The following is a 25,268-nucleotide window of genomic DNA, read 5'->3' on the forward strand; positions in this document are numbered from 1 at the left end:
GGAAGTTAAGAGAATCATTCGATTCTAATATGTTTAGATGAGCTTCTTTCTTATTTGGCAGATGGACAGGTACAATGACCTAACTGTGTTTCCTGGTGTACCAGGGAATTGGTTTGCTCCAGATATTAATACAGTAGAACTTCTTTGCTAGGGTGGCCCATCATGGAACTAGAGTCTCTAGTAAAGTAGATGCTAATGGGCAATGGCATGTTATTCCTTTCTTAACGCTGTTACAAACTCACTCCTTTCAATTTCATTTACTTCTCAAATAAGACAAACATTTCATTAAAGAAACTGGACATCAAGTTTCAAACAGATGATATAGCTTATAGGGAAGGACAAAAAGGAGACAAAGGATAAGACTCATGTTGTCAGATAATCTGAAATGTTTAGAATTGTGGAGCCCAGCCAGTGTGGCTCAGTGGTTGAGCATCTATTTATGAACCAGGAGGTCACGGTTCAATTCCCAGTCAGGACAAATGCTGGGTTGCGGGCTTGATCCCCAGTAGGGGCATGCAGGAAGCAGCCGATCAATGATTCTCTCTTATCATTGATGTTTCTATCTCTTTCCCTTTCCCTTCCTCTCTGCAATCAAATATATATCTTTAGAAAAAAAGAATTGTGGAAATTGTGAGGTTGAAAAAGGGCTTTAAAGAAAGTACATTATACCCCTATTTTAGTTGTTTAAATCAGATTTTGCAAGAAAAGTGTAGGTGTTTAGAAATTAGAGTCTTTCATTTCCTTGTGTCCTCATTCATTTCTTCCCATGTAAATGTATGGAAGAAGCAACTTTTTTAAAAAATCAGAAGAAACCTTAGAAATTATCCATTTTATCACTAAGGAAACTGAGCCCACACCTAAAAAATACTGAGCCCCAAGAAGTTAATTCATCTGATCCAAGATCACACATCTGGTTAGTGCCGAACTGTCCTTCCATTTCCCACTGAACGGTGCCACTGCAGTTTCAACTCCCTCCTACCACCACTAGCGTTCTGTGACTTCAGGAGGAATGCCCAGCCCCTTCACTTTCCTGATACCCGGGAATGCTTATGAAGTTATGACTAACAAAGTGTAAAATATGAGTCAAAATGCAGTCCCTAACAAAGTCATTGTGACTTTAATGACTTGGGCAGTTGTTTCATACTGCAAAAACAGGAAGACCCCACACAATACGGCGCCTGTCTCACAGATGGGCCCCTGCGTAGACGGCCACCCACAAGGGTGACTACTGGGGCTGTCTTCCTCTCTCTTTGACAACTTTTTTTTTTCATTTGCACAGTGTTCACTTACCGTTTTCATCATGAGGTTATCTGGGAGAGGAAAGTGCTTGCTTTATCTGGCCTTTGATGAGGCAGAAGAATATATTTAATCACTTAGGACTCACTCCTAAGCAATTTCTAGGGAATCCTCTGACAAACCCAGATTAGTCTTAAAAGTAGCTTTTTCATGTGCTTGATACTAGCCCCTTAGGTTATTACTCTCCTGGATATTTTTTACTCTTAGAAACATACAAACATCAAGATTTAGGACTAGAATTACTTTCTGAGATCAAATTAATCACATAGGATGAGTCCACCCATCCTATGTGATTAATTTAACTCAGAATTCATTACCAAGAGAGTTACTAGCTGGCCTGTGGATCTTTGAGGAAAGCTCAAACTAGTTGTCTTATGAGAAATATAGAAAATGATGAAGTGTTCCATCACTTTAAAAGAATGTGCTTCAGGAAAAAAAAAAAATCTTTGTATATAGTATTGAAGCTAAAGAGAAAGTGAAGCCATAAACAAAATGTTTATATCAAGTGTAATTGAGTTTTAGCTTTTGTTACTCCAGATATTTTAAATAACTTCCCACTATTAAAGGTAGCGCCTTCAAAAAAAAAAAAAAGCTCACATGATTTTATAGAAAAGATGTATTCTAGGCAAAAAATATAGGGTGTCCCAAAAGATGTATACACACTTTCATTGATAGCTCAATTTTGAAAATGAAATGTATTTTAGTAAACAGTGCCTCTATAATTATTCAAAGTGTGCATATACATTTTTGAGACACGCTGTATTAAATCATTTATGTAGATAATATTTTTTTCTTTTTTCAAAAAATCACTGCACTTTCTGCAGCGCTCAAGAATCTAGGGTCGGACATAAGCTTACGGAAGCACAGGAGGAATTTGTGTGACTTAGGGATCATTCACAAACGGCTTTGTGTTGAAAAGGGGCTTCAGCCATTACCTCTGGGAACATTATTTCTAGGGAGGCCTTCCCAGGCTTTTCTTGTGAGGGCAGATTCTTAACTGAAAAATAGCATCTGTATGTATCAGGCGGTAGAGACACATTTATCTTTGGCACCGTGTGCTCCTGTTTGTGGCTTTCTCTGTGGCATTGGGCTAAAGTAATAATGGCTGTGTCTGTCAGTTTTGTAACTCCTGGAGCCACGAGTTCCCTCCGGAGCTACCTTACCTTCCTTTTTAAACGGAGTGCAAACCTCTGGGAGGATGGTAAACACTTCTCTGCCTTTGTTGGAGACTTATTCTTAGGGGCTGAAGCATTTCTGACTTGGGTTGTTTTCCTCAGTCCTGTTGAGAGAGTTTTGCTTTCTGAGAAATACTGGTTGCTGGTAACTAACGTGTCCGGACTGTAGGAGGCTGCCGCACACTTACCACGGCCGTCATGACAGGCTCAGGCTGGGAGGCTGAGATCCGAAAATCAGACCTCACTCTGGTTTCACGTTGGAGAGGTGAAGTCACTTCACAAGACTGTTACAGAGAACTGAGAACGACAGGCTAGATTCGCCTGGCATGTCGCTGCTCAACAGAAGCAACTCCCATCTGGGAGTCAGACACTGAAAACCCAACGAAGCTGGGCGCCCCAGCTGCCTCCTCAGCCTTAACCTCAAGCACAATTCAGATCTATTCCATGCCTTGATCATGCTAACTGGACTCTATGATACTAGAATCTAAAAGGTCCCCCCGTCTGCTCCTCAGAGGCCCTGTCTGCCTTCCTTCGTGTGTGCAGAGCACAACATAAGCGGGCCCTTCATAAATGCTTTTTGATGAGAGCAATGATTGCCTTAGTCAGTGTGGTTGGGCCCTCCCTGACGAAGGAGGAAAACCAACGGCTGTTACTACATAATAACATTTAAAGGGCTGGGTCGGGTTCTGACACTGAGTGACCGCCGTTTGCGTACTTCATTATGTGTGTTTTACTGTTGCCTTAAGATGACTTGTGTTTTGGTGGCATTTCCATGCCTCCAGCAAAAGGCTGGCAGAACTATTTTAGGCATGAGAAGGTGATATTCATCTGTGAACGACTTACAGGAGTTAGCCCCTCCTGTAAGCTATGCGGGAAAGGTGAGGAGTTTGGTTTGTTTTCAGCCCTGTAACTGAGAGCCACTTCCCTGCTCCCGCATTGGGACCGGTTGACAATGTATGCCACAGGGTCCTGCGACAATGGCAGGTGATAGAAAGAAAGTAAGGAGAAGAGTCTTGGCCTTACTACTCTTTTAAGATTGAATTTCTACCTGCTCCTATATTCTGAGCTCAGGGGCCAGTACCACTGATAAAGAACTTGTCCAACTCTCTCCAGACTCTTAACTGTGTGGGTAACGAACATGCTCTCATATAGCTGACTGTTTCTGCTAGGATGTAAGTTCAGTAAAAGCATGAGAAGTTTTTTTTTTATTTTTCACTGCTATATCTTCAGTCTTTCTTTGCCTGGCACATGTTAGGAGTTTAATAAATATTTAGCAAATACATGATAACATGATATGATTAAAACAGAACAAACCTGATAGACTCCAAAAATCTTTCTAAATACTGCAGAGACCAAAGGAACCAAAATGAGGATGATTCCTTGAATGTTACATTTGGCTACGACTGTCACAGACTTGGTTTTAAGAAAAAAAAAATCATCCGTTTCTGTGCTTTTTACACGATTTTTTTTACAATGTTCCAAGAAAAGCTTGCTTCTTTGCAAAATTCAGCTGACCAGTCAGAGCAGAGAAACCCATCTTTTCCAGCTTCTAAGTCTTTCGTGTAAGTGCCTGTCTTTTGAGAACTGAAAATGAGATGCCAGTTATTTGATTACATCTTAAAAACCAAGTAACGTGGAACTTACGACAGTCACCTGGAATTCAAAATGGCACAAAGGTCCAGTTAGTAAAACACAGGAGCTGAGGTGATGGCTTCAGAGATCCCTGGTTACTGTTGCTGCCATATTGTCTCATGGGGAAACACACATACGCAAGCAGCGTTGCCCAGAGGGGATGACTGCGCCTCTTTGAGAACCGTGCACAGTGCAGCCGGCCAGTGGGCAGCAATACTGACTTGCATTGGCTTCGCCTCAAAAGGCCTGGTCTCCTGGGCACAGGCAGTGGCATGATGGGGCTTGGATGCTTGAAGTGAAGCCATTGTCAGTGCAGGATGCTCATTTGAAAGGGGAATGCCTCACAGGAAAGAGAGCCAATTGTGTGTGTGCTGGGGGGGGGGGGGGGGGGGTTGCCATGGTGCTTTACTCCTTTAATGTGTTGTACTTGAACTCCTGGGAGTCCCAGGATGAGGTGACAGAGAGAAGAAAGCAGGGAGTAGGGTCGCCCTGGGTAGGGACTAGTCTCAGATCCTCTTGCCTGTTCTCTAATACTGACAAGGAGGGGGTGGGGAAATGCCTACGGGAAAGGAATGACTTTCTCAACATGCCTTAGCTTGCTAAAATTAAATAGAAATAAATTTAACTCCTAAATATTTCTAACATGAATTAGAAGATGTAACACTGCAATACCAAAAAAAGCATAGTCAGTTAGAACTACAAATCATTCTCCATTCATGCAGCAAATAATATCTTGTATTTCCAAACACACTCCAGATGCTAGATCAAAGGTTAAATGTGCCTAATTTGTTGAATGCCATCCAATATGTATATTAACAAGCTGATAGAGTGCAGAAAACTGCCTTCTGCATATGAAGTACTTTTAAAAGGTAATAATTCTTTCCCAGGTGTCATTGTAAAAGAAGGCTAAATGTGTTGGCACACTGTTGGTGAGCAAAAAACTCCTCCAAAAAATAGTGTTTTTTTTAAATTATTTTTGTAGAACAAAAGCCTTGTCTGTAAACAGCCATAGTCTCAATCCCTTTTATTTTTTATTTAAATGCTCAGAAAGTAAATTAATCACCATCACTGTGAAACCCTAAGAGTGGCTGAGCTCTGTGCAGAGGCTGTCTGCAGTGTTGGTCTCTGCAGAGGAGAGAGGGTTAAGAACACCCAGTTGAATGGGGGAGGGTAACGACTTCAGATTTACTTAAATATTCATGGGGTTTCCTCCATTTTAATCTTCTCCTTTTAAAAAGATGGCTGTGTTTCCCAGTCTGGCAACCCCTCAGGAAAGAAGAATTGCTCCTTCCTTGCAGAGTTCAGCTGAGCAGGACTAAGCGAGGGTGGAAACCCCTTCGGCCACTAGGACTATTCATAATTTATAAGGACTGCACACCAGCCAGCTGAATCCACTCGGACAGGCTCTTGTTCCTGCAATTCCTGATTTCATTCCTCTCTCTGCCAGAAAAGAAGCTAGAGGCACAGGCTTCTTGCGAGAATGGAGTGCGAAGATGGGCTTTGTTTGGATTAGGAAATGCCTTAAGTTTTGGAGGCTTTGTCTTTTATAAGTTTTGATTATTTTAGCACCAAATGTGCAAGGCTTTCCTGATTGCTCTCTCAGAACTGTGAATTCTTTCAAAGGGATCTGTGGATTGTGGCAAGGAGAGCATTCCAAAATGCCTGAGGCAAACTATTTGTTATCTGTATCTTGGGGTTACATCAAGGTGGGTCCATCTGATTCTGTTCTGTGTCTTTTGTAGAATTTGAAACATTTATATCTGCATGTTTACTGTGAAGTAGAAAATTCTGAAATAAGGGCATGTTATATGACATTGTATTAAAATAAACTGGGCTGTCTTTTTACTCAACACTATTTTTAAAGGATGCTTCCCCACCCCCTTTTGTTTTCCCTTAAACTTTTTACATATAATCTCCTCCCACTATGCAGGTTATTAATTCGTATTTTAGAGTTGATTTTCAGTAAATGTGTTTTAAAATAGTCTTACATTTTCAAGTGAAATTATCTTGACCTCTATTAAGATTTTTTCCTATGTTTGCATCTTCAAAAGAAATAAAATGTTAATTCTAAGAAATCTAAGAAAACCTCTTTTTCCTAGGGTGCCCTTGGAATAATTTAGTATGAAAGGGGTGTTGTATTTCGTAGAAACAGCATCATTTATCTCATGGTATCTGCTTATCCAAACTCTTGGCTCTTAAACAGCAAAGTTGTAAACATGTAAAGTGACCATTTGTTAGTTTTTAGGTGGTTAATACATTTTTGTTCTTCATACACAGTTCAAAAGGATGCTGAACCGGGAGCTGACACACCTCTCAGAAATGAGCCGCTCAGGGAACCAGGTGTCTGAATACATTTCAAATACTTTCTTAGGTAAGATGCTAACTGGAAACCTCTTTCATAACTGGGATTTTTTCAGTATTAACCTCTGCATGAACACCCCTATGTGAGATTTAAATGAAGTAAAGTCAGAGAAAAACAAATCCATTTAAAATAAGAACTAAGGACAGCCTTTAAGGGGAAAATTTGAGCAGGAAGATATTGCAAAAAAAAAAAAAAAGGAAAAAGAATAAAAATATCCATCAAAGACAGAAGTTATGATGGGCTAAGTATATTTTTATGGACCTCAGATCACCCCTTATCTACCCACCTGCTTCCATCTCTGCCAAGACCTCTGAAGAGATAGGCGTGAGGGTGTTAATCACCCAAACTCTCAGGACAACTCCATTGGCTCCAGGATGTGGTATTCCTTAAATTCTTCCACTATCTGGGCTTTGAGCAAAAGGTTTCCTCTTAGGTGGTTTGCAAGAAATGTGTTTGGCGAATACTATGGCAACTTGGCCCAAGAGGATAGGCTTTGGAAATAATTTGACTATTGCTTTGCTAAGTATTTCTTAAAGTTAAATGAAAAACCTGCAAGCAGCATTGTTATCCTCCCAATCTGATGCTTTATCTATTATGCTCTGTAGTCACATTGCTGGTATTTTGGTATTTAACACATGACACGAAAAAGGTTTGTATCAATGATTCCTTAATTACTGCAAACATCCTGTTTGATTACTAGGAATTTCTGATCTCATGTTTACAGCCATCCTATTGTATAATGAACTTATTTGGGCTATTTTTCTTTAATGAGGCCTGTAGGATTTGCAAATCTACTTCCAAGTGAGTGGGTAGCATTTAGATCAGTGGTTCTCAACCTTCCTAATGCCGCGACCCTTTAATACAGTTCCTCATGTTGTGGTGACCCCCCCAACCATAAAATTATTTTCGTTGCTACTTCATAACTGTAATTTTGCTACTGTAAACAATATGTAATTATATATGTGTTTTCTGATGGTCTTGGGCGACCCCTGTGAAAGGGTCGTTCGACCCCCAAAGGGGTCGCGACCCACAGGTTGAGAACCGCTGATTTAGATTCTGATTCTGTGGACTTGCAGATACCCCTGAATTATGCTTGTTTCCAGAACTCCACTTTCCAGGGAAATGACCCATTCTTACAGCTGAGCACCACACCTCCCTTCTTTTCTGCACACCATTAAATCAATGAGCATTTGCCTTGATGCCTTATGGAAACACATTCCTCTTCTGCTTTTATTTTAGAAAATCAATCCTATTTGTCTAATACCAGGGCAGTTCCTGCTATCAGCAGATCAATCTTAGAGCAGCCTGGTGCAAAGCTCAGGGAATTACTCTGTAGCCGATGGGCACCTGACGTTTAGCAAGTGCCCTTCCAGCTGTTTCCAGTGTGTGGGAATCTGCAGTAGCCGGTCTCCTCCAGCTGCAGTTGTGTCAGGCCTTTGTCAGAGAACAACAAAGGAGAAGAATATTTCAGACATCTGAACTCCAAGGGGTAGCTAGAATCTAATGGAACAGAAAGCATCATATACTAATTCTTTTCTTCCCCAGCATCTCCCCTTTATTCCTTGGAAGCCAGGTGTCTTCCCCTGCCCATTTGTGGTGTACTCCATTCTGTGCAACACCCAATTATTTTTCATAAGCTGGGAACTGTCTTAGGGACATTGTATAGGTTAATGACTGTGGGAGAGAAGGATAAAATCAATACATGCAGGAATTCATTTTTTATTTCATACTCATTGCATTTCTATGAAAATATCAGGGCTCTTCTGTCATAGAAGAGATGCTCATGACTAGAGAAAAGCTGCATGAAGTCCCCGAGCTCCTCATCATCCAAGACTGCACCTAAGCAGTCCTCGTCGCTGTCATTTCTTTCACTACCCACTTGCCAAGGACAACAAGCATATTTTAGAAGCTAATTAATGTCTTCTTGTCATCCAAGGCTGGTAGCGAGTGAGAAGGCTGCTGAGAAAATAAAGATGAGTCCTCCATTTCAACACTTTCTATCTCAAGAGCAGCCAATGTCAATTTTCTGTCAAGCATTCCATTTGCTGTTTAGGCACATCTCTTGAGAACACATTGCTGAGGAAGGTTGTTACAGACTCAGTATGAGGAGGGTGGTGTGTGTGAGAGTGTGTATGTGTGTGTGTGCGTGTGTGCATGCATGAGGTAGACCTATTCAAACAGACTGTTGCTGAGGAAGGTTGTTACTCAGCATGAGGAGGGTGGCGTGTGTGTGTGCATGCATGAGGTAGACCTATTCAAACAGACTAGAGAGACAGATTAAAATGGTAAATATTCTTGGGAAAATATCATAGAAACATAGGATGCATCAGTTGCCTCATCTGTAAAATAGGAGCATTGGAACAGCTGCCACCCCAGAGCCCTTCCAACTCTTAACGTTCTATGACTCTGGTATAAATGGCGTTTATCTGTCTTGCTAAACATACCTGGCCGCCTGAATTCTCTGCAATAGACTGTAGATTTGCAACTTGACGATCTTAAATTCTATGACTCTGGTATAAATGGCATTTATCTTGCTAAACATACCTGGCCACCTGAATTTTCTGCAATAGACTGTAGATTTGCAACTTGACGATCTTAAAAAGCAAGCAAACAAACAAACAAACAAAGCTTGTCTCCAAACTGCAAATGCAGACAAGGAGCCCTTAGGCCTATCTTGTGAGCTTAGTGCACACTCCTGGAGGACCATGAGTGAAGCCTTCTTCACAAACTGTCAGATCTGCAAGAACTTGAATGGCCTTGTAATCCAGTTCCCTCATTTTACAGGAGAGAAAACCGAGGCCTAGAAGAGCAAAGTAATTCCACCAAGATTACTTGACTAATATGTTCCTGAGTCGGAACTAAAACTTGACTCTCTTGACTCCTAGACCTAAATGTCCCATCACTTCTTTAATTAGGAAAGAAGCCTATTCAGAACTCAGAACATATAGAAGAAAATCACATTTAAGGGTATTTAAGTAATATTCATTTTTTTGGAGAAAAGTCTTTAGAAATCAGGATTGTTGGACCTAAAAATAAAAAAGTTTATTAATAGTTTCCAGTAATCTTAAAAGGTCTTGTTAGAGCAAAGATACCATCTCAGTGAGAGCAAACTGAGTAGGCCTTAGCAATTTAAGTTAAACTTGAAGAGCAATATTTCAGTAAGAGTCATTGAATGCTAAAATGGGTCATCAGAGGGAGGGAATCCCTTACTCCAGGGATCTGTGACTTGTATTCTATTTCCATCAACAGATGATTCAAAATGTAGTCAGGAGACCATTTACCACTGCAGGCACTTCTTAATGCTCTTATATGGTCTCCGGGTTGCTGGAATAAGAAGAAATAAAGCAGGACCTACAGGGAGGGAGCATAGATAAAGCAAGATACTTAGATGTGGTCTTACAATTTAGTTAATATTTTTACGAACAGTGAAAAGCTATCCTTTTAAATCAGCTTCTTACTACTCAAAAACTAAAACACGGAATTTTCAAGGTGCAAGGAAAAATAACTTAGGAACTTTGCACAATCAAATGCTGTGATCTAGCAAGAAAAGCACCTCCAATTATGCTATCAGCCAAATTTTGACATTTTTTGCATCCGTTTTTTTGTTTGTTTGTTTTATATGGGTCCACCATTTCCCCACTGTAATCTGACCATTCTGTAAGTGTAAATTCACTAAATGTTTATTGTGATTCTTTGAGTCTGTGTTTCAGGTTATTTCTACATTGTGCTGGCTAAGCATTTAACAGAGGAAATTCAGAATAGGGAAAAGCATATAACAGAGGAAATTCAGAATAGGGAAACCTATCAGTTGTTCCAATGCCTGCTTAGGGAAACACCCATGAATGCCCAGTTGGCACTGTGTGAATAATGGCTTTCTTCTTTATTGTAATGTTCTCTGCATAGACACAGTGGTGGTTCAGCTCAGTTACTCACTGCTGCTGGGAATCTTTAATTAAGCAAAGGGGGGAAGCTGCTAGTCCCACTGGAGGGTTTTATATCTGTGGTGGCATGGGAGAATCCGACAGCCAAACATGAGGAATGGTGAAGGATGGTGGTTGCGAGAGGCATGGGCTATTGTGACCTTGCCTTTTAGCAAAAGTAGTAATTATTAAGAATGAAGTGACAGGGAGAAAAGTAATTTCAAAAATAACATAATCTGTCATTTTTAACGTCAGAGATTGTGAGACCAGAAAGAGATTTTTTTACAGGAACCTCAAGGCCTGGGTTCTGTGCTATTAAATCACTGTATCTGGAACACAGTAATTGCAAAATAAATATCTGTTGAATAAATCACCCTTTGAGTTTGGGCAAGTTGCTGACTTCATCTGAAAAGTCAGAATGTGGTATTATTATTGGTTCCCAAACTTGGCTCTGACCATCACAGTCACTTGGGAAGCTTTTCAAAAGCACTGGTTCGGGAAGACTGGGTGGGGCTCATAAATCTGTATTTTTTGAAAGTTTCCTGAATGCTTCTGATGCTAAACCAGGTTGGAAAGCCCTAAACCCATAGAAATGACCAGTAAAATTCCTCCACAACCAAAAGTCATAGTAAGGCTGATGCGTCTAGGAGCTCGTGGGCACCTAGAGATGTTACTGCTGCTGGGGAGAGAGAACACCCCTGCTCCAGCCCTACAGCCGGGTGCTGAGGTGTACATGACAGCTGCTTCTGTCTTCCTGTGCTTGCGTTGCTTTGATGAGTTGTCCCCAGGGCCCCATGAGCAGGCAGAGGTCTCTGGGGAGAACATGTGACTATGCTATCATCTGTGAGAATTGAAAGCAAACAGTCTAGATCCCAGCATGCCAACTGGAAACATGTCATTTTCAAATGGAGAAATTGTATTTGTACTTATTTTCACTGTAAAAAGCAGAGATAAATGCAGGAACTTTTGAAAGCTGCGTTAACTCTTTCAGTCACGGGTATCATTTAGTTCAATGAAATAGCTGTTAAGCTATTTAATAAATTATTGCTCAGTGCACTTCCAGGCATCCCTATGGCCTGAAAGAGTCAATGCATTTTTCAGAAGTACTCAAGATACATCTCCCTGTGAAGTGAAGTGAAATATTTGATTGCTGATATTTTTAATAACATACTATAGAGAAAAGTGCTTCTACAAGCAGGTAGACATGATTTTTCAGTAATTCTAGCTCTACTATTACCTTGTTGTAGCAGAATTTTTTAAAAGATTAAATGAGATGATCATAAATTTTAAATAAGCATAAATATTTTAATCAATGTAATGCCTGTTACAAATGATAGTCAGTGTTTATTATTATTTTAATAAAATTAATAGACCAAAGGCATAAAGTAAAACTGAAATTATAGTCTTCCTCTAATCCTCAAATGGTAATAAACCAAGGTTTTAAAGTAATTATTTGAAGTAATTATTTATTTCTCTAACATACATTCTGCTTATCTAAACTAGAATTATAAATTATATCCAGCTAAAGTTATATGGATCTTTTAAATTAAAAATTAATACACATATAATAAAATGAGCAGAACATAAAGCCTGTTTTTAGTAACCTGGTCTTGGCTGCATGAAACTTTTCTATTATACAAACATATAAGTTATTAACTTAAAAATCACGTATAAATATTGATGCCCCACCTTACAAATGTACAAGTGTAATTCTCCTAAACTAGACTGCAAACAGAAGAGCTGGGATTGAGTTTTACCTCTGCCACTTCTTAGGCAACTTATTTAGCTCCTCTGGGCCTCAGTTCTCCCAGGAATAAAATGGAGCAAAATATTTTTCCCATCTACTTCACAAGATTGTGCTGAAGATCAAGTGAGATAATGCATGGCAGTTCTTTATAAGATGCTGAGGAATTGTTTTGTATATTACAAAAACAACTGATTGGGATGTGGTTCTCAATGACACTCACAGTCTGAAAAACGTATCCTTTTGTTGCAGACAAGCAGAATGATGTGGAGATTCCATCTCCCACCCAGAAGGACAGAGAGAAAAAGAAAAAGCAGCAGCTCATGACACAGATAAGCGGAGTGAAGAAACTGATGCATAGTTCAAGCTTAAACAATACAAGCATCTCACGCTTTGGAGTCAACACAGAAAATGAAGATCATCTAGCCAAGGTGGGTATGTGCTGGGGGTGTGTGCATGTAGCTGTCTGCTTCACAGCAGCTTAAAACTACCTGCTAGGAAATAGTAGTGTTCTCCTTTGCTTTATTATTAAATTGTATGATAAGGAAGCCGGTATGGCCTCCTTGTCCACTGATGAGCACCTAATTAAAGACTCTTTTTCTATATCAGAGGGCCTTTATTAAAAAAAAAAAAAAAAAAACAACCTTAAATAGGATTTGTAAGTGGATAGTTCCTCATGAATGAGAATCCTACTGAAAGTTCACTAAAAGAATCCACAGGGAGGCCAGTGGGCAGGATTGAATTTTCCAGAGAACATTTTGAGGACTGTATGCCAAAGAACAATGGGAAAATCTGATCTGGTTGGCAGAGCTAGTGAGGAAATGAGAGAAATTGATTATTAAATTGTATGATAAGGAAGCCGGTATGTCCTCCTTGTCCACTGATGAGCACCTAATTAAATACTCTTTTTCTATATCAGAGGGCCTTTATTAAAAAAAAACCACAACCTTAAATAGGATTTGTAAATGGATAGTTCCTCATGAATGAGAACCCTACTGAAAGTTCACTAAAAGAATCCACAGGGAGGCCAGTGGGCAGGATTGAATTTTCCAGAGAACATTTTGAGGACTGTATGCCAAAGAACAATGGGAAAATCTGATCTGGTTGGCAGAGTTAGCGAGGAAATGAGAGAAATTAACAGCACTGATTCTTGAACCCAAACCCCAGTAGTGGAGGAAGGCACAGAAACAGTTTATACATGAGTTAGGAGGCTGTGTAAGGTAGAATGCTGAGGTCCTCCGAGCCTTGTGAAAAGGGAAAGAGCTTACTGTGAGCAAAAGGACATTCGGTGAGGCCTTCTGAAAGGTATCATTGGATTAAGGTCTGTTACACATTGGGCCAAGCCTGTCTAGGGAGAGCCTGGAACCCTCGCCCCAGACAATAATTAAAAAAGGAATAAACTGTTCCATTAATCAGATAATCTTAGGATAAGATAATACAGGACTAAATGATGTTTCTTCCAGATTTATCTGTGGCCTAGGAACTGTTGGCTATAATATTCATTGGACTAAGGTCTGTTATACATTGGGCCAAGCCTGTCTAGGGAGAGCCTAGAACCCTCGCCCCAGACAATAATTAAAAATGGAATAAACTGTTCCTTTAATCAGATAATCTTAGAATAATCCCACAATACAGGACTAAATGATGTTTCTTTCAGATTTATCTGTGGCCTAGGAACTGTTGGCTATAATACGGAGCTGGCATTCTTCATTAAATTAGAGTTGATTTATGCACATTCTAGCAGCTGAGTCTTTCTGACCTGGCCCTTAGTGAGAATAACTGAAGAACAGAGGCATAGCCCTAAGGTGATTTTCTAGCTCTATTCACTTGCAGCAACTAAATTTATAAATGCAATATATAGAAACTTGGAACTAGAATGAAGAGGATACCCAATCTCCAAGGCCAGTGGGTGGCAAACCGCGGCTCGCGAGCCACATGAGGCTCTTTGGCCCCTTGAGTGTGGCTCTCCCACAAAATACCACGTGCAGGCGCGCACGTACAATCCGATTGAAACTTCATGGCCCATGCGCAGAAGTCGGTATTTTGTGGAAGAGCCGGTGTTTTGTGGAAGAGCCACACTCAAGGGGCCAAAGAGCCGCATGTGGCTCGCGAGCCGCGGTTTGCTGAGCCGCAGTTTGCTGACCACTGTCCTAGGCCATTCCATTTTAACTTTTTCATGCAACTGGAAGACTCACAAGAGACCCTCGAAAGACCAACAGCCATTGTCCAAAAAGTAAATAAAAACAATGAGTTATGCTTAAAATAAAACAAAAAAAAACAAACAAACAACAACAACAAAAACCCTGTCCTTATTCCTAAATTCCTCTAATTTTTCTTACAGGAGCTGGAAGACCTGAACAAATGGGGCCTTAACATCTTCAATGTGGCTGGATATTCACACAATAGGCCCCTAACGTGCATCATGTATGCCATATTCCAGGTGAGTACACAGGAAGGAATGAATGTTGGTTATTCCATTGGATGACTATGGTTATTATTCTATCCCAGTTTACTTTTCTGATTTAGCTTTTTTTTTTCATTTTTGGACATCCACTTATTTATTTTCTAACTCATTTTACAATATAGGAAAGAGACCTCCTGAAGACATTCAAAATCTCCTCGGATACATTTGTAACCTACATGATGACTTTAGAAGACCATTACCATTCTGACGTGGCATATCATAACAGCCTACATGCTGCTGATGTAGCCCAGTCAACCCATGTTCTCCTTTCAACACCAGCATTAGATGTGAGTAATTATGATCTCTTATACCTGCCCATCCTCTTTAGAAAGTGCCACACAACGTAATATATTGGCAGAAATAATGTAATTAGATGATTGCATATTCTTGAACTGGTTCTTGATTATGTGTCCCATCTATCAATTGAGTTACCAATATCAGAGTAGCCTTCCCTTTACATCTCTTACAGTTGAAAAATTGTTTAATTATCAAGCAATTAACAGGACACTTTACTTTTTATTGTATCTCTTGTATCTAATATGTGTCTAGTTCAGTGACTGGTATATAGTATAACTTCACTATGCATGTACTGATTCCAGCTGTGCACACCATCCCAAGCATTGTGAGGGATAGCACAGAAGCATAATATAAAATTTTATATATAGTTCCTGTTAGGAATAAGCATCCCTAGGAATTTGTATTCTCCTAAGAATTCATAAAACTGATTCTATGGGCTGAAGAAAAAGTAGCTGAAAATCTGGAACTGAGAATTGCTAGATATCTTGCTGAAAGGTGACTGTGACTCCTCCCCTAACAGATTAATGCATTTGTATGTACTGACATTAGCAGCAATGCGCCCAGCAGACCATGTTCTTTCTTGACATATGGCAGTGATGACCAGGTGCTTCCAAAATGAGTAGGCTCCCTGCAGTAAGGGACTGGCCAACCTTTAGCCAACGCCACCTTTGCAGATTCAGTTTAGAAGGTGAAGAAAGATTAAACAGACCACAGCTCTGTTGCTTGGGTTCCATATTTTCTGAGGAAATAAATCCAGGAAGACTTGGGAAAGTGAAATGGTGCTAAGGTTGTTCTGTTTCCCTGGAGGACATGTTCCGTACAAGTATCAGATTAGACCAACACTGTTTATCAACTGTCCACTATTGCTGATAGGGTACCCATTGTGAGACCAGAAATTGTCCATGAGTGCCACCGCTGTAGAGAAGGGAGAGTTCAGTGTGCCCTAGAGTAATTAGATTGGTCTTCATGGGAGAGGTGGAAACTGAGCTGGCATTTGAAGGGTCAGAAGATTTAAGTAATCACAGAGGACAAGGAAAGACATTTCAGCAGGAGAAAGGCATTTTAGCCAGAAGGAATATATACCTAAATACTAGGTTTAAATCATTGTGTACCAGTGGGGGCAGAGGAGGCTTTGTAGAAATGTTCTCAAAGCTTGTACATTGTAGGCCTTTAGTGCATAGGTACTAAATGAATGGATGAAGGAATATATGAAACCTTCTGATCACACTACAAATTTAGCCTTCAGAAATCATTTACTGCCAGTCTTATGAGTCTGGAATTTGGCCTTTGTTCTCTAAGTTAGGCAGCCTGAAAACATATGAAGTTTGTTATATCTCAGAGCACAGTCTGATTTGCTTCTTTGACTTGCATGCGCTTGTGTTATATAAGCACCATTCTGCCACACCACTTAGCCAGGAAACAAGCATCAGGTACCAGCTGATCACTCTCCATAGGCACTGGGCCAGTGCCTTCCCAAGCCGCAGCCCGTAGGCCTGATGAGGGCATGGGCTCCGGCCGTCATTCCTTTCACATGAGACCTTGTGAGGATGGATAGAATCCACATTTAGTTAAATTAGTATATGAGACATTATAAAAATCAACACACCATCCTTCTCCCAACAAGAATGAAGTGGGATACTTTAACATGAAACAGAATCGCAGGATAGGCAAATGGGACATGGAGTGAAATGTGTTCGTTTTGCTCTGCAGGCCGTCTTCACCGATTTGGAAATCCTAGCCGCCATTTTTGCAGCTGCTATCCATGACGTGGACCATCCTGGAGTCTCCAACCAGTTTCTCATCAACACAAGTGAGTTCATCACTAGGACAGTCGTTCAGGATCATCCTATGAGTCACTGCTTAATTTTTTCCCTCCTAATGTTTTTGTAATGGATAATAATAAGAGTAATAATGAGGTAATCCTTCCATTCCACTCAAACTGGTCAGACCTTTCCTGGATACTGTGTCCAGTTTGGCAACATCATTTTTGAGCTGCATGGAGAACTTGCAAGGGGTCAGAGGGGAGCCATAAAAAGTACTCAGTGTTTGGAAAATACGATATGCGAGGAAAGAGTAACAGATGTGGAATTGTTCAGTAAGCACAAGGGAAGGCTTGGGAATAATGTGATAATGATTTTTAGTGTTATGCAGGGCTCTCACACAGAGCATGTGGCCCATGAGAGTCCCTCGCTACTGGGGAAGCAGGCCCAAATGTTAGATCGGAGCATGGGAACCCCCAAACAGAAATTGCAGTTAGTGACATAGCACCATCCCTTGGCTATTATTCTTGAGTAAGAGAAAATGTGACTTCATGAGTTTGAGTTGCAGACCAGAGCTCTGCCTAGTGAAAGATGTCTGAATCTTTTGTGTGAAAGGTGGGCTGGAAGCTATAGTTTCCATTTCCAGATATCGCAGTCTCTGGTGTATAGAGCCAGATAGCAGAAAATTTAGCATCAGGATTGTTCTAAAAAAGTATTAATGTTTTGTTACCATACATAGAAAGCTCCGAAAAGCTACATTATTTGGATAAATTGAAATTTTACAGTCACACCATTCTCTTCTTTGAAAATCCATAACTCACAATTAACAGAGCTGGCAAGCATATAAAAAGTGAATATAGTTTGAAAATCCTAATACATTTGATAAAGTTTAGTGACATTTTCAGTTCATCCTTTTCCAAAGCACAAAATGTGTGAACACATAAAGGAAATTACAATCTGAGATAAAAATAGGATTTAGCAGCTTGGGAATGCTTTTACCTAATGTCAAATTCTTTATAAACTGGAGAAGGAGAAAAAGGATTTTGAAATATCAGGAATTCTAATCAAAGATAAAGCTTATGCACTAATAACTTCCGGAAGTATTTTTGCTTAGAAACTGACTACATTCCTTTGTAGAGGGAGACTGTTTCTTTAAGAGGAAATGGGCATGCAGATCTTGGTTCTTAAAACTATTTGAATAGAGGTAGATCTGATTTCATAGTGAGGTAATGCTGACCTTTGAATTGTACAACTTTTTAGTAAGTCATCATTTTTTCCTGTTTACTAGATTCAGAACTTGCTTTGATGTATAATGACGAATCTGTGTTGGAAAACCATCATCTGGCCGTGGGTTTCAAACTGCTGCAAGAAGAGCACTGTGACATCTTTCAGAATCTCACCAAGAAGCAACGGCAGACACTCCGGAAGATGGTTATCGACATGGTAAGACTTCAGCCTCTCCATGTTTCTCACTGCCTTCTACTGTCACAGGAGGAAAAAATCTCATTTTCTCTCATACACTGAGCTCACTGAGTATTTTCATTATCTTTTTACCCAAGGTGTTAGCAACTGATATGTCCAAACATATGAGCCTGCTGGCCGACCTGAAGACAATGGTAGAAACAAAGAAAGTGACAAGCTCAGGTGTGCTTCTGCTGGACAACTATACGGATCGTATACAGGTATTTGAGAAAAAGCCTCTGATTGAACACAAAGCCAAACCAAACAACAATAAAAAATGAAAACAAACTTAAATTAGTTGCATGTCCTCAGTTATGACTACAGCTATAGGTTTATTTTAAGGACAAACTAAGCAAGCTAAGAAATAACAAAGAAAAACATTGCAGCTTATTCTCTAATTTACAAGGAAAATCATAGCCCTATTTATTGAATTGCTTAGTTCTAAAAATAAGTGGCAAGATCTATTTGTAACAGGGTGTACGTGACTGCTGGTCCCCAAAGCTGATGTTTGGATATAAATCCTATTGACTTGCAGTTTGTTAAGTCTGTTTTCGTTATACAAATTGCCATCAGCTGGTCTCTTTCCACAAGTGGAAAATATGAAGATATCTACTTTGAGTAATTCTTTGCATTTTTTCCAAACTGAGGAAAGGAAATGGTGGCAGTATCTGACCTCTAATGTCCTTTCCAGTTTTTAAATTCAATGACCATCAATTTAAGAAGACACACATTTTCCCGTTTGGGACTCCCATTTTAACCAATTCTGGCCAGCACCCTTGTAATTCTGCTTTTTTGGTGCACACACCATAATTATAATGCAACTAAAATGTTCTTAGGTTTGGTACCAAATGTACTAACACAAGAGGGATGCGATGTTCTAGTAGTATTTACACCTAATTTTATGAGATTTCCAAAACTTGATGATTTCAGGTCCTTCGGAACATGGTACACTGTGCAGACCTGAGCAACCCCACCAAGTCCTTGGAATTGTATCGACAATGGACAGACCGCATCATGGAGGAATTTTTCCAGCAGGGAGACAAAGAGCGGGAGAGGGGAATGGAGATTAGCCCAATGTGTGATAAGCACACAGCTTCTGTGGAAAAATCCCAGGTATTTAATATAAGGTTTTCAAAGTTTTTGTAAGCTCTGCTGATTGTAGAATTGGAGGGTTCTATTTAGTTCTTTCCTTTTAATAGAATATATATTTATATGAAATGATAAGGAAGCAACCACCCATTTAGTTCCATTATACTCAGGACTCATTTGCCTTCTCCATTACACTGAGTGGAGATAAAGCAATCATCAGAAGCCATCAAAGTTTGAACTGTGTAGCCTCAAACAGTTTAGATGGTTGTCTATGATCTTAGCAAATCCAGCTGATTGAACCGAAGGCTATAGGCCTCCTCCAGCTCATCCACCCAGATTTCTCCTCGCTCTGTCTTTACCCAGTATCCCTACTCTTGTTCCCTGCACCCCATTTTTTCTGTCTCTCCATAATCAAGCTCACTGCCACCATCACCAAAGCTAGTGAATCTCACTCCTACAAATCTCTTCTACCTCATGGTCCCAGCTCCGTCCTGTGACCCCTTCCAAGGTTACATCTACACTCTGAGAACATGCTGACATCTTCTGATTGTGTCCAAAGCTAGAGATTCGCTGTGGGCTGAGGATTTGGACAGTGCAGTAGAGGCAGGGGGCTCAGAAAGTTCCCAGATTCTAGCTGCACCAGAACGTGTCAATATCCCCACAAAGGCTTTAGAACCTGCTAAATTGTTACTCTTCTCAGGACCACAAATGGCCTGAGCCAGGTGGGCATGACTGAGAATGAGTCTATAGGTTGTCCAAGGTCTTTATCACAAAAGCATTCGGAGTATTTTTTGTTCATATTTATCCTCTTTCCTCACTACCTACTCCCCAAATTTACATATGCTTGTAATATTTGTCTAGTAACTTTGCAGTTATTATACTGTTGCTTCTTTTAAAAAAAGACAGTCAAATGCATTTAAAATCTGTGAAAGTGTCCTAACAGTCTAATATGCTATAAAAATGCACAACAACATTAATTTAGGGACAATTTAAACACCCAAAAGCCTTAATTAGAACCACATTAATTACATTAATTACTTAAATGGAATAAGGCTCTTTTATTAACAACAGTAGTTTTTAAAAAATATTTATATCCTGTCTGTGCAGTTTTTCACACATTTTCCCACACATTATCCTATTTGAACCTCCACACAGTGTTGGGAGATAGACACAACATGTATCTCCCCAGTGTATCAGGTGAAGAGTTGTCCTCTTGGTCTATTTCGCCAACTCTTTAGTAACTCAGCCGCCCCCTCTCAAAGCCATTCATGCTCCCTCACCATGGCCATATCTCACCGGTGCCATGACATCATGGTCCGATCCTGTGTTTCCCACATGTGTGCTCTGGTGACCTTTGTCTGAGTAGCCTGGCAATAAAGCCCTTTATTTGGTGCTCTTAGGATTTGTAGAGCTCAAATGTGAACAAGACCTAGGAAATAAGCAATGGGAGGCTCCCTTTCAAAAAATGCTGGGCATTTAGCAGAAGCAACACAAATGAAGAAAGGAAATGACCGCATTGTGTTCAGCTGATTCAGTTTTCTCCGTTGCCTTGAGCTTGTTTTTTTCACATTCCTGGAAAACACCTTGAAAATAGTGTCTAAAGTCCATTAAACACACATAGAGAAGAAAAGGGGAGGAAAAAGGAGTGGGTGGAAGCAAGAGAAATACCTGAATCATCTACAGTTTAGTTAGTTCTTAAAACCAATGCAGCTTAGAGATGCCCTGTTTTTCCTGTGAATTCTGTTTGTTAAAGCTAAGAAAGCACCAGAGAAAAGATGATAGATAGATAGATAGATAGATAGATAGATAGATAGATCATAGATAATAGATAGATAGATAGATGTAAAAGATTCACATATGAGTAAGATTCTTTGATATGGTACAACTTTGCTTTATTAAATGACTGGCCAAAAACTAGAATGATAATTAAGGGAAGTTTCCAGTAGTGTGGAAAGGTAGCTACATATTGTCCCAGGGGTGCATATAAAATGCCCTTGCTCATCACCCCCTGAATCCCAAACCTGCATCTCTCCAGCTCCCCAGACCATGACAGGGGAATTCCATTCTCTCATTCAACTGCTGCCTATTCTTTCCCTCAGCTTGCCCCCACCCCCAGGGTTTCCTGTTTGTCCCACAATGACGAGGTCAGCAGAAGGCCACAGAGCCCGCTCAAGCAGGATGCATAGCCCCTATGTAAACCATAGCAGAGCCACACGCCTCATATTTATTCACAGGAACACCAGCACAGGAACTGCCTAATTGTTTTTATTTTCCCTTCTTTCTCCTGATGAAAATGACTGTGGGCCCTACAATTACAGATGTGTCCACCGAGGGGACCTTAGCTGGTTTAGGGGCTTGAAGTATTTTCAGATGTTTTACCAAACTCATCTACAAACCAAAAGCATGTCACAGAACTTGAGACGTTTCAGAGTAGGCAGGGGCTGGCTCCCCTTTGTTTTGGAACAGCGGCTTATTTTCAAGTTATCAGGGAAAGAATGTTGAGTCAGAACTCATTAGTCCTGGGGCTTCCTTCTTCAGAGATGACTCACAGAGTCCAAGTAGTGACCAAGTCATTCCCAGCCAGGGTTACAGCCAGACTTCTTATCTGGCGCACGGAAAAGGAAAAGTCGTCAATTATAGTGAGACGTGAGACGAACACAGGCTTTGAAATCAGACAAAGCTGGGACCGCGTGCCAGCTTCAGTCCTTACTGGCTCTGTGACCTCCGTCAAGATATTTAATCTCCAGGAGTCTTAGTTTCCTCCTTTGAAAATAGGCCAAACCAATACTTTGCGGGATTAAGAGCGATAACTTGTTTGTTGCATAGAGTGCAGGGCACACTATCACGGGATGTGTTCAGATAATGACTGGGCGGTGCCTAAGTTACTATTATGGATCTGTCTTGGGTTGTTGTTATCTTTGCATGCAAACCAGCACAGCTCGTTTGGTTTTCAAGGGCCAATCACAGTAACAGGTGTGTGACCTTCTTTTCCTCCAGGTTGGTTTCATTGACTACATTGTCCATCCCCTGTGGGAGACCTGGGCAGATCTGGTACAGCCTGATGCGCAGGACATTCTGGACACATTAGAAGATAACAGGAACTGGTATCAGAGCATGATACCCCAGAGTCCCTCCCCACCGCTGGATGAGCAGAACAGAGACTGCCAGGGGCTGATGGAGAAGTTTCAGTTTGAACTGACCCTGGAAGAGGAGGATTCGGAAGGACCTGAGAAAGAGGGAGAGGGCCACAGCTATTTCAGCAGCACAAAGACGCTTTGTGTGATCGACCCAGAAAGCAGGGATTCACTGGGAGAGACTGATGTAGACAACGCCGCAGAGGACAAGTCCCCGGTCGACACATAATCTCCCTCTCTGTGTGGAGGCGAACATTCCACCCTTGACAAGCATGCCAGCTGTATGGTAGGGCCAGCCCACCATGGGGGCCGAGGCCTGCACAGGACATGGGCCATGTGGCTTTTCCAGTTACTTGAGTTTGGAGCCAGAGTACAAGACCGTGAAGCAAATAGCAGCTCAGGAAATTCCACGGTTGACTTGCCTTGCCTGCAAGCTGGGTGGAGAGCTGATGCTTTATGTGGTACTGGAGGCCAAGTTCAGATCACAACTCAATGGCTTGAACATAGAAGACACAAAACTGAGAGATTTTTCTGCACTAAATTTCGGGAATCTTTCCCCTCTAGTGACTGAACTGACTAATATGTTCATTTATAAATCTGCTCACCTGTCCCTCTGTCTGCCAACCTGTGTGCCTTTTTTGTAAAACATTTTCATGTCTTTCAAAATGCCTGTTGAATACCTAGAGTGTAGTATCAACTTCTACACAGATAAGCATTCAAAGTTGATACAAACTTTTTTGACTCTTTCTCGGAAAAAAAATAGAAAAGAAAAGAAAAATGTCTTCCTTCCTTCTTGGGCAATATCTCTCACTTCACTACAGTTACTTTTACAATTAGAAAGGATACGCTTCTAACCACATTCTACTTCCTTCCCCTGCTGTCCCTTCCAACTCCACGGTTGCCCTTATAACATATCTCTGGTTGCCCGCTCTGAACAGTATTTTTTCTCCTCTGGAGTTTTACATTTTTGCTGTCAACTGGATAAAGTTGAACAAACTAAGGGATAGGAAGAGGTAGTTGTGTTGTTCACAGTAACAGTCTGTGTAAAATTCAGCGTGCAAAGGCAGTGTGTCCAGTTGTGTCCTGAATCCCTGTGCCACCGGGAATCACACAGCCCCGTCCGGTCCCCTCCTTCCTCTCTTCACTCTCACGCCCAATTATGCCATTTTCGATTCAATGCTGCCATCTCTCTGCACTGCCTTCTGCGCTAACACCCCCCAATTTCTGGTTATAACCATGTATTTATTACCGAATGTACATAATGTAATGTTTTGTAAGTTATTAATTTATATCTCTAACATTGCCTGCCAACGGTGGTGTTACATTTGTGTAGAAAACTCTGCCTAAGAGTTGCAACTTTACTTGTAACGTTTTGTATTGTGTATTATATAACCTGTTCATCGCTAAGAGAGACATACGGCCCCGGCGCTCGCCAGTGGGGACACCGGTGGGCTTCTACCCCGAGGGTCTGCCCTTTCCCTGTCTGAGTTGCTAATACTCCGCAGCCCCTGTACCAACCCGTTTTGGAAACAAGATTCTCACATTCGATACTAAATGGTTTATACTGAGCTTTTACTTTTGTATAGTTTGATAGGGGTAGGGGGCAACAGGATGTGGTTTTCACCCACGTCCTCTCCGAATCTGTGTACGCATGAGTTGGGTTATAACTGGGCCCTACTGCCCCTGTGGCTTCGGTTTAAAAGGCAACACTACGTTTGCGCACAGAGGGTCCTTCCGAGTGTTCCCAAACTACTGACTTCGGAAAGAAAGCCTCCTGCCTGCCCGTCTGCAGGAATGCCGTGTTCCAATTAATGACAAAAAGAAAACAATAAAAAATGTGAATTTCATAATAAAATGTGAACTGATGTAGTAAATTATGCAAATGTGAAGCTTCTGATAACACTTGTGTAGGCCTCTTACTGGCTTCAGTCTCCGTTTGTAAAATATATTTCATGCTTTCAGTTCAGCATTGTGACTCATAGTTAAAGAAATGGCACAACTGTGCATGACCAATGGGTTTGTATGTCTATGAACACTGCATTATTTCAGGTGGACATTTTATTATTTTCAAAAGTTTCTCACAATGTATGTTATAGTACTATTATTATTATATATTGTGTTCACATGCATTCTTAAGAAACTTTTCTATGAGGTGAATAAACAAAAGCATGACTAGATGAGACTGTAGGCCCAATTATTTCGGGTTAGTTCGTCTGACATATCAAAAGCAGATCTTTTTTCTCGTTTCTCCTACCACACCCCACAGAGAAAACCAACCACTTTGCCTGGCCAACACCAAAGCTGAAGTTTCAGAATCTGTGTCCAGAAAGTCCCCTAGATTGGAACATTACCTATTTTTTTAGCAACTGTCCCCCCAGCTCAATGGTGCAAGAAGGGAGCTGGTGAAGGAAAACAAACCTACTTTATGAATCTGAAGAGTGTAGCCCTGGTCTGTGTTGCTAAGTGGTTAGAGCATCAGCCTGTGCACCAAAGGGTTCCAGGTTTGATTCTCAGCCCTGGTCAGGGCACATGTGGGAGGCAACCAATCAATGTGCCTCTCTCATATCAATGTTTCTCTCTCTCTCTTCCTCCCTCCCTTGACACCTCCCTCCCAATTTTTCTAAAAATCAGTGGGGAAAATATCCTCAGGTAAGAATTAACAACAACAACAAAAAAGAGTTTAATCTACTAGATCAATAAAGGAAATCTCCAGCTTGGCTGGGTCCTCTAGAAAAGTGAATCATAGAATCACAGCACATTCTCCTAATGTACTCAGATGGTCCCATTGGACAGATGAAGAACTGAGGTGCAGAGACCTCTTTAAGCACAGCCCAGAGAGCGCTGGTCGACAGTTTTCTGGATGATCCCTGGAGCCTCCTATCAATCACAGGGCTAAGCTTTTTTTTTCTGTAAAGAACTGTATAAATCTCATAA

The 25,268-nt window shown here is 40.8% G+C and overlaps 1 protein-coding gene across 3 annotated transcripts in view; it reads left to right on the plus strand.

Annotated features, from left to right (window-relative positions):
• PDE4B (phosphodiesterase 4B, cAMP-specific) overlaps positions 1 to 24,511 on the plus strand; it is a 536,151-nt gene extending 511,640 nt beyond the window's left edge. For 2 of the 3 annotated variants that reach the window (XM_005868031.2, XM_005868032.2), the window contains 9 exons: positions 6,381 to 6,474; positions 12,382 to 12,560; positions 14,471 to 14,569; positions 14,716 to 14,880; positions 16,601 to 16,700; positions 17,939 to 18,093; positions 18,210 to 18,332; positions 19,042 to 19,224; positions 22,198 to 24,511. In XM_005868031.2, the coding sequence (XP_005868093.1) occupies positions 6,381 to 6,474; positions 12,382 to 12,560; positions 14,471 to 14,569; positions 14,716 to 14,880; positions 16,601 to 16,700; positions 17,939 to 18,093; positions 18,210 to 18,332; positions 19,042 to 19,224; positions 22,198 to 22,563 (1,464 nt within the window). In that variant the 3' untranslated portion in view covers positions 22,564 to 24,511. Of the gene's footprint in view, positions 1 to 5,315; positions 5,810 to 6,380; positions 6,475 to 12,381; positions 12,561 to 14,470; positions 14,570 to 14,715; positions 14,881 to 16,600; positions 16,701 to 17,938; positions 18,094 to 18,209; positions 18,333 to 19,041; positions 19,225 to 22,197 lie in introns of those variants that run through there. The other variant, XM_014541065.1, reaches the window with a different exon arrangement.
• The last annotated feature ends 757 nt before the right edge of the window (positions 24,512 to 25,268 follow it).

Source organism: Myotis brandtii, unplaced genomic scaffold, assembly GCF_000412655.1.
Source record: "Myotis brandtii unplaced genomic scaffold, ASM41265v1 scaffold26, whole genome shotgun sequence".
Taxonomy (NCBI): Eukaryota; Metazoa; Chordata; class Mammalia; order Chiroptera; family Vespertilionidae; genus Myotis; species Myotis brandtii.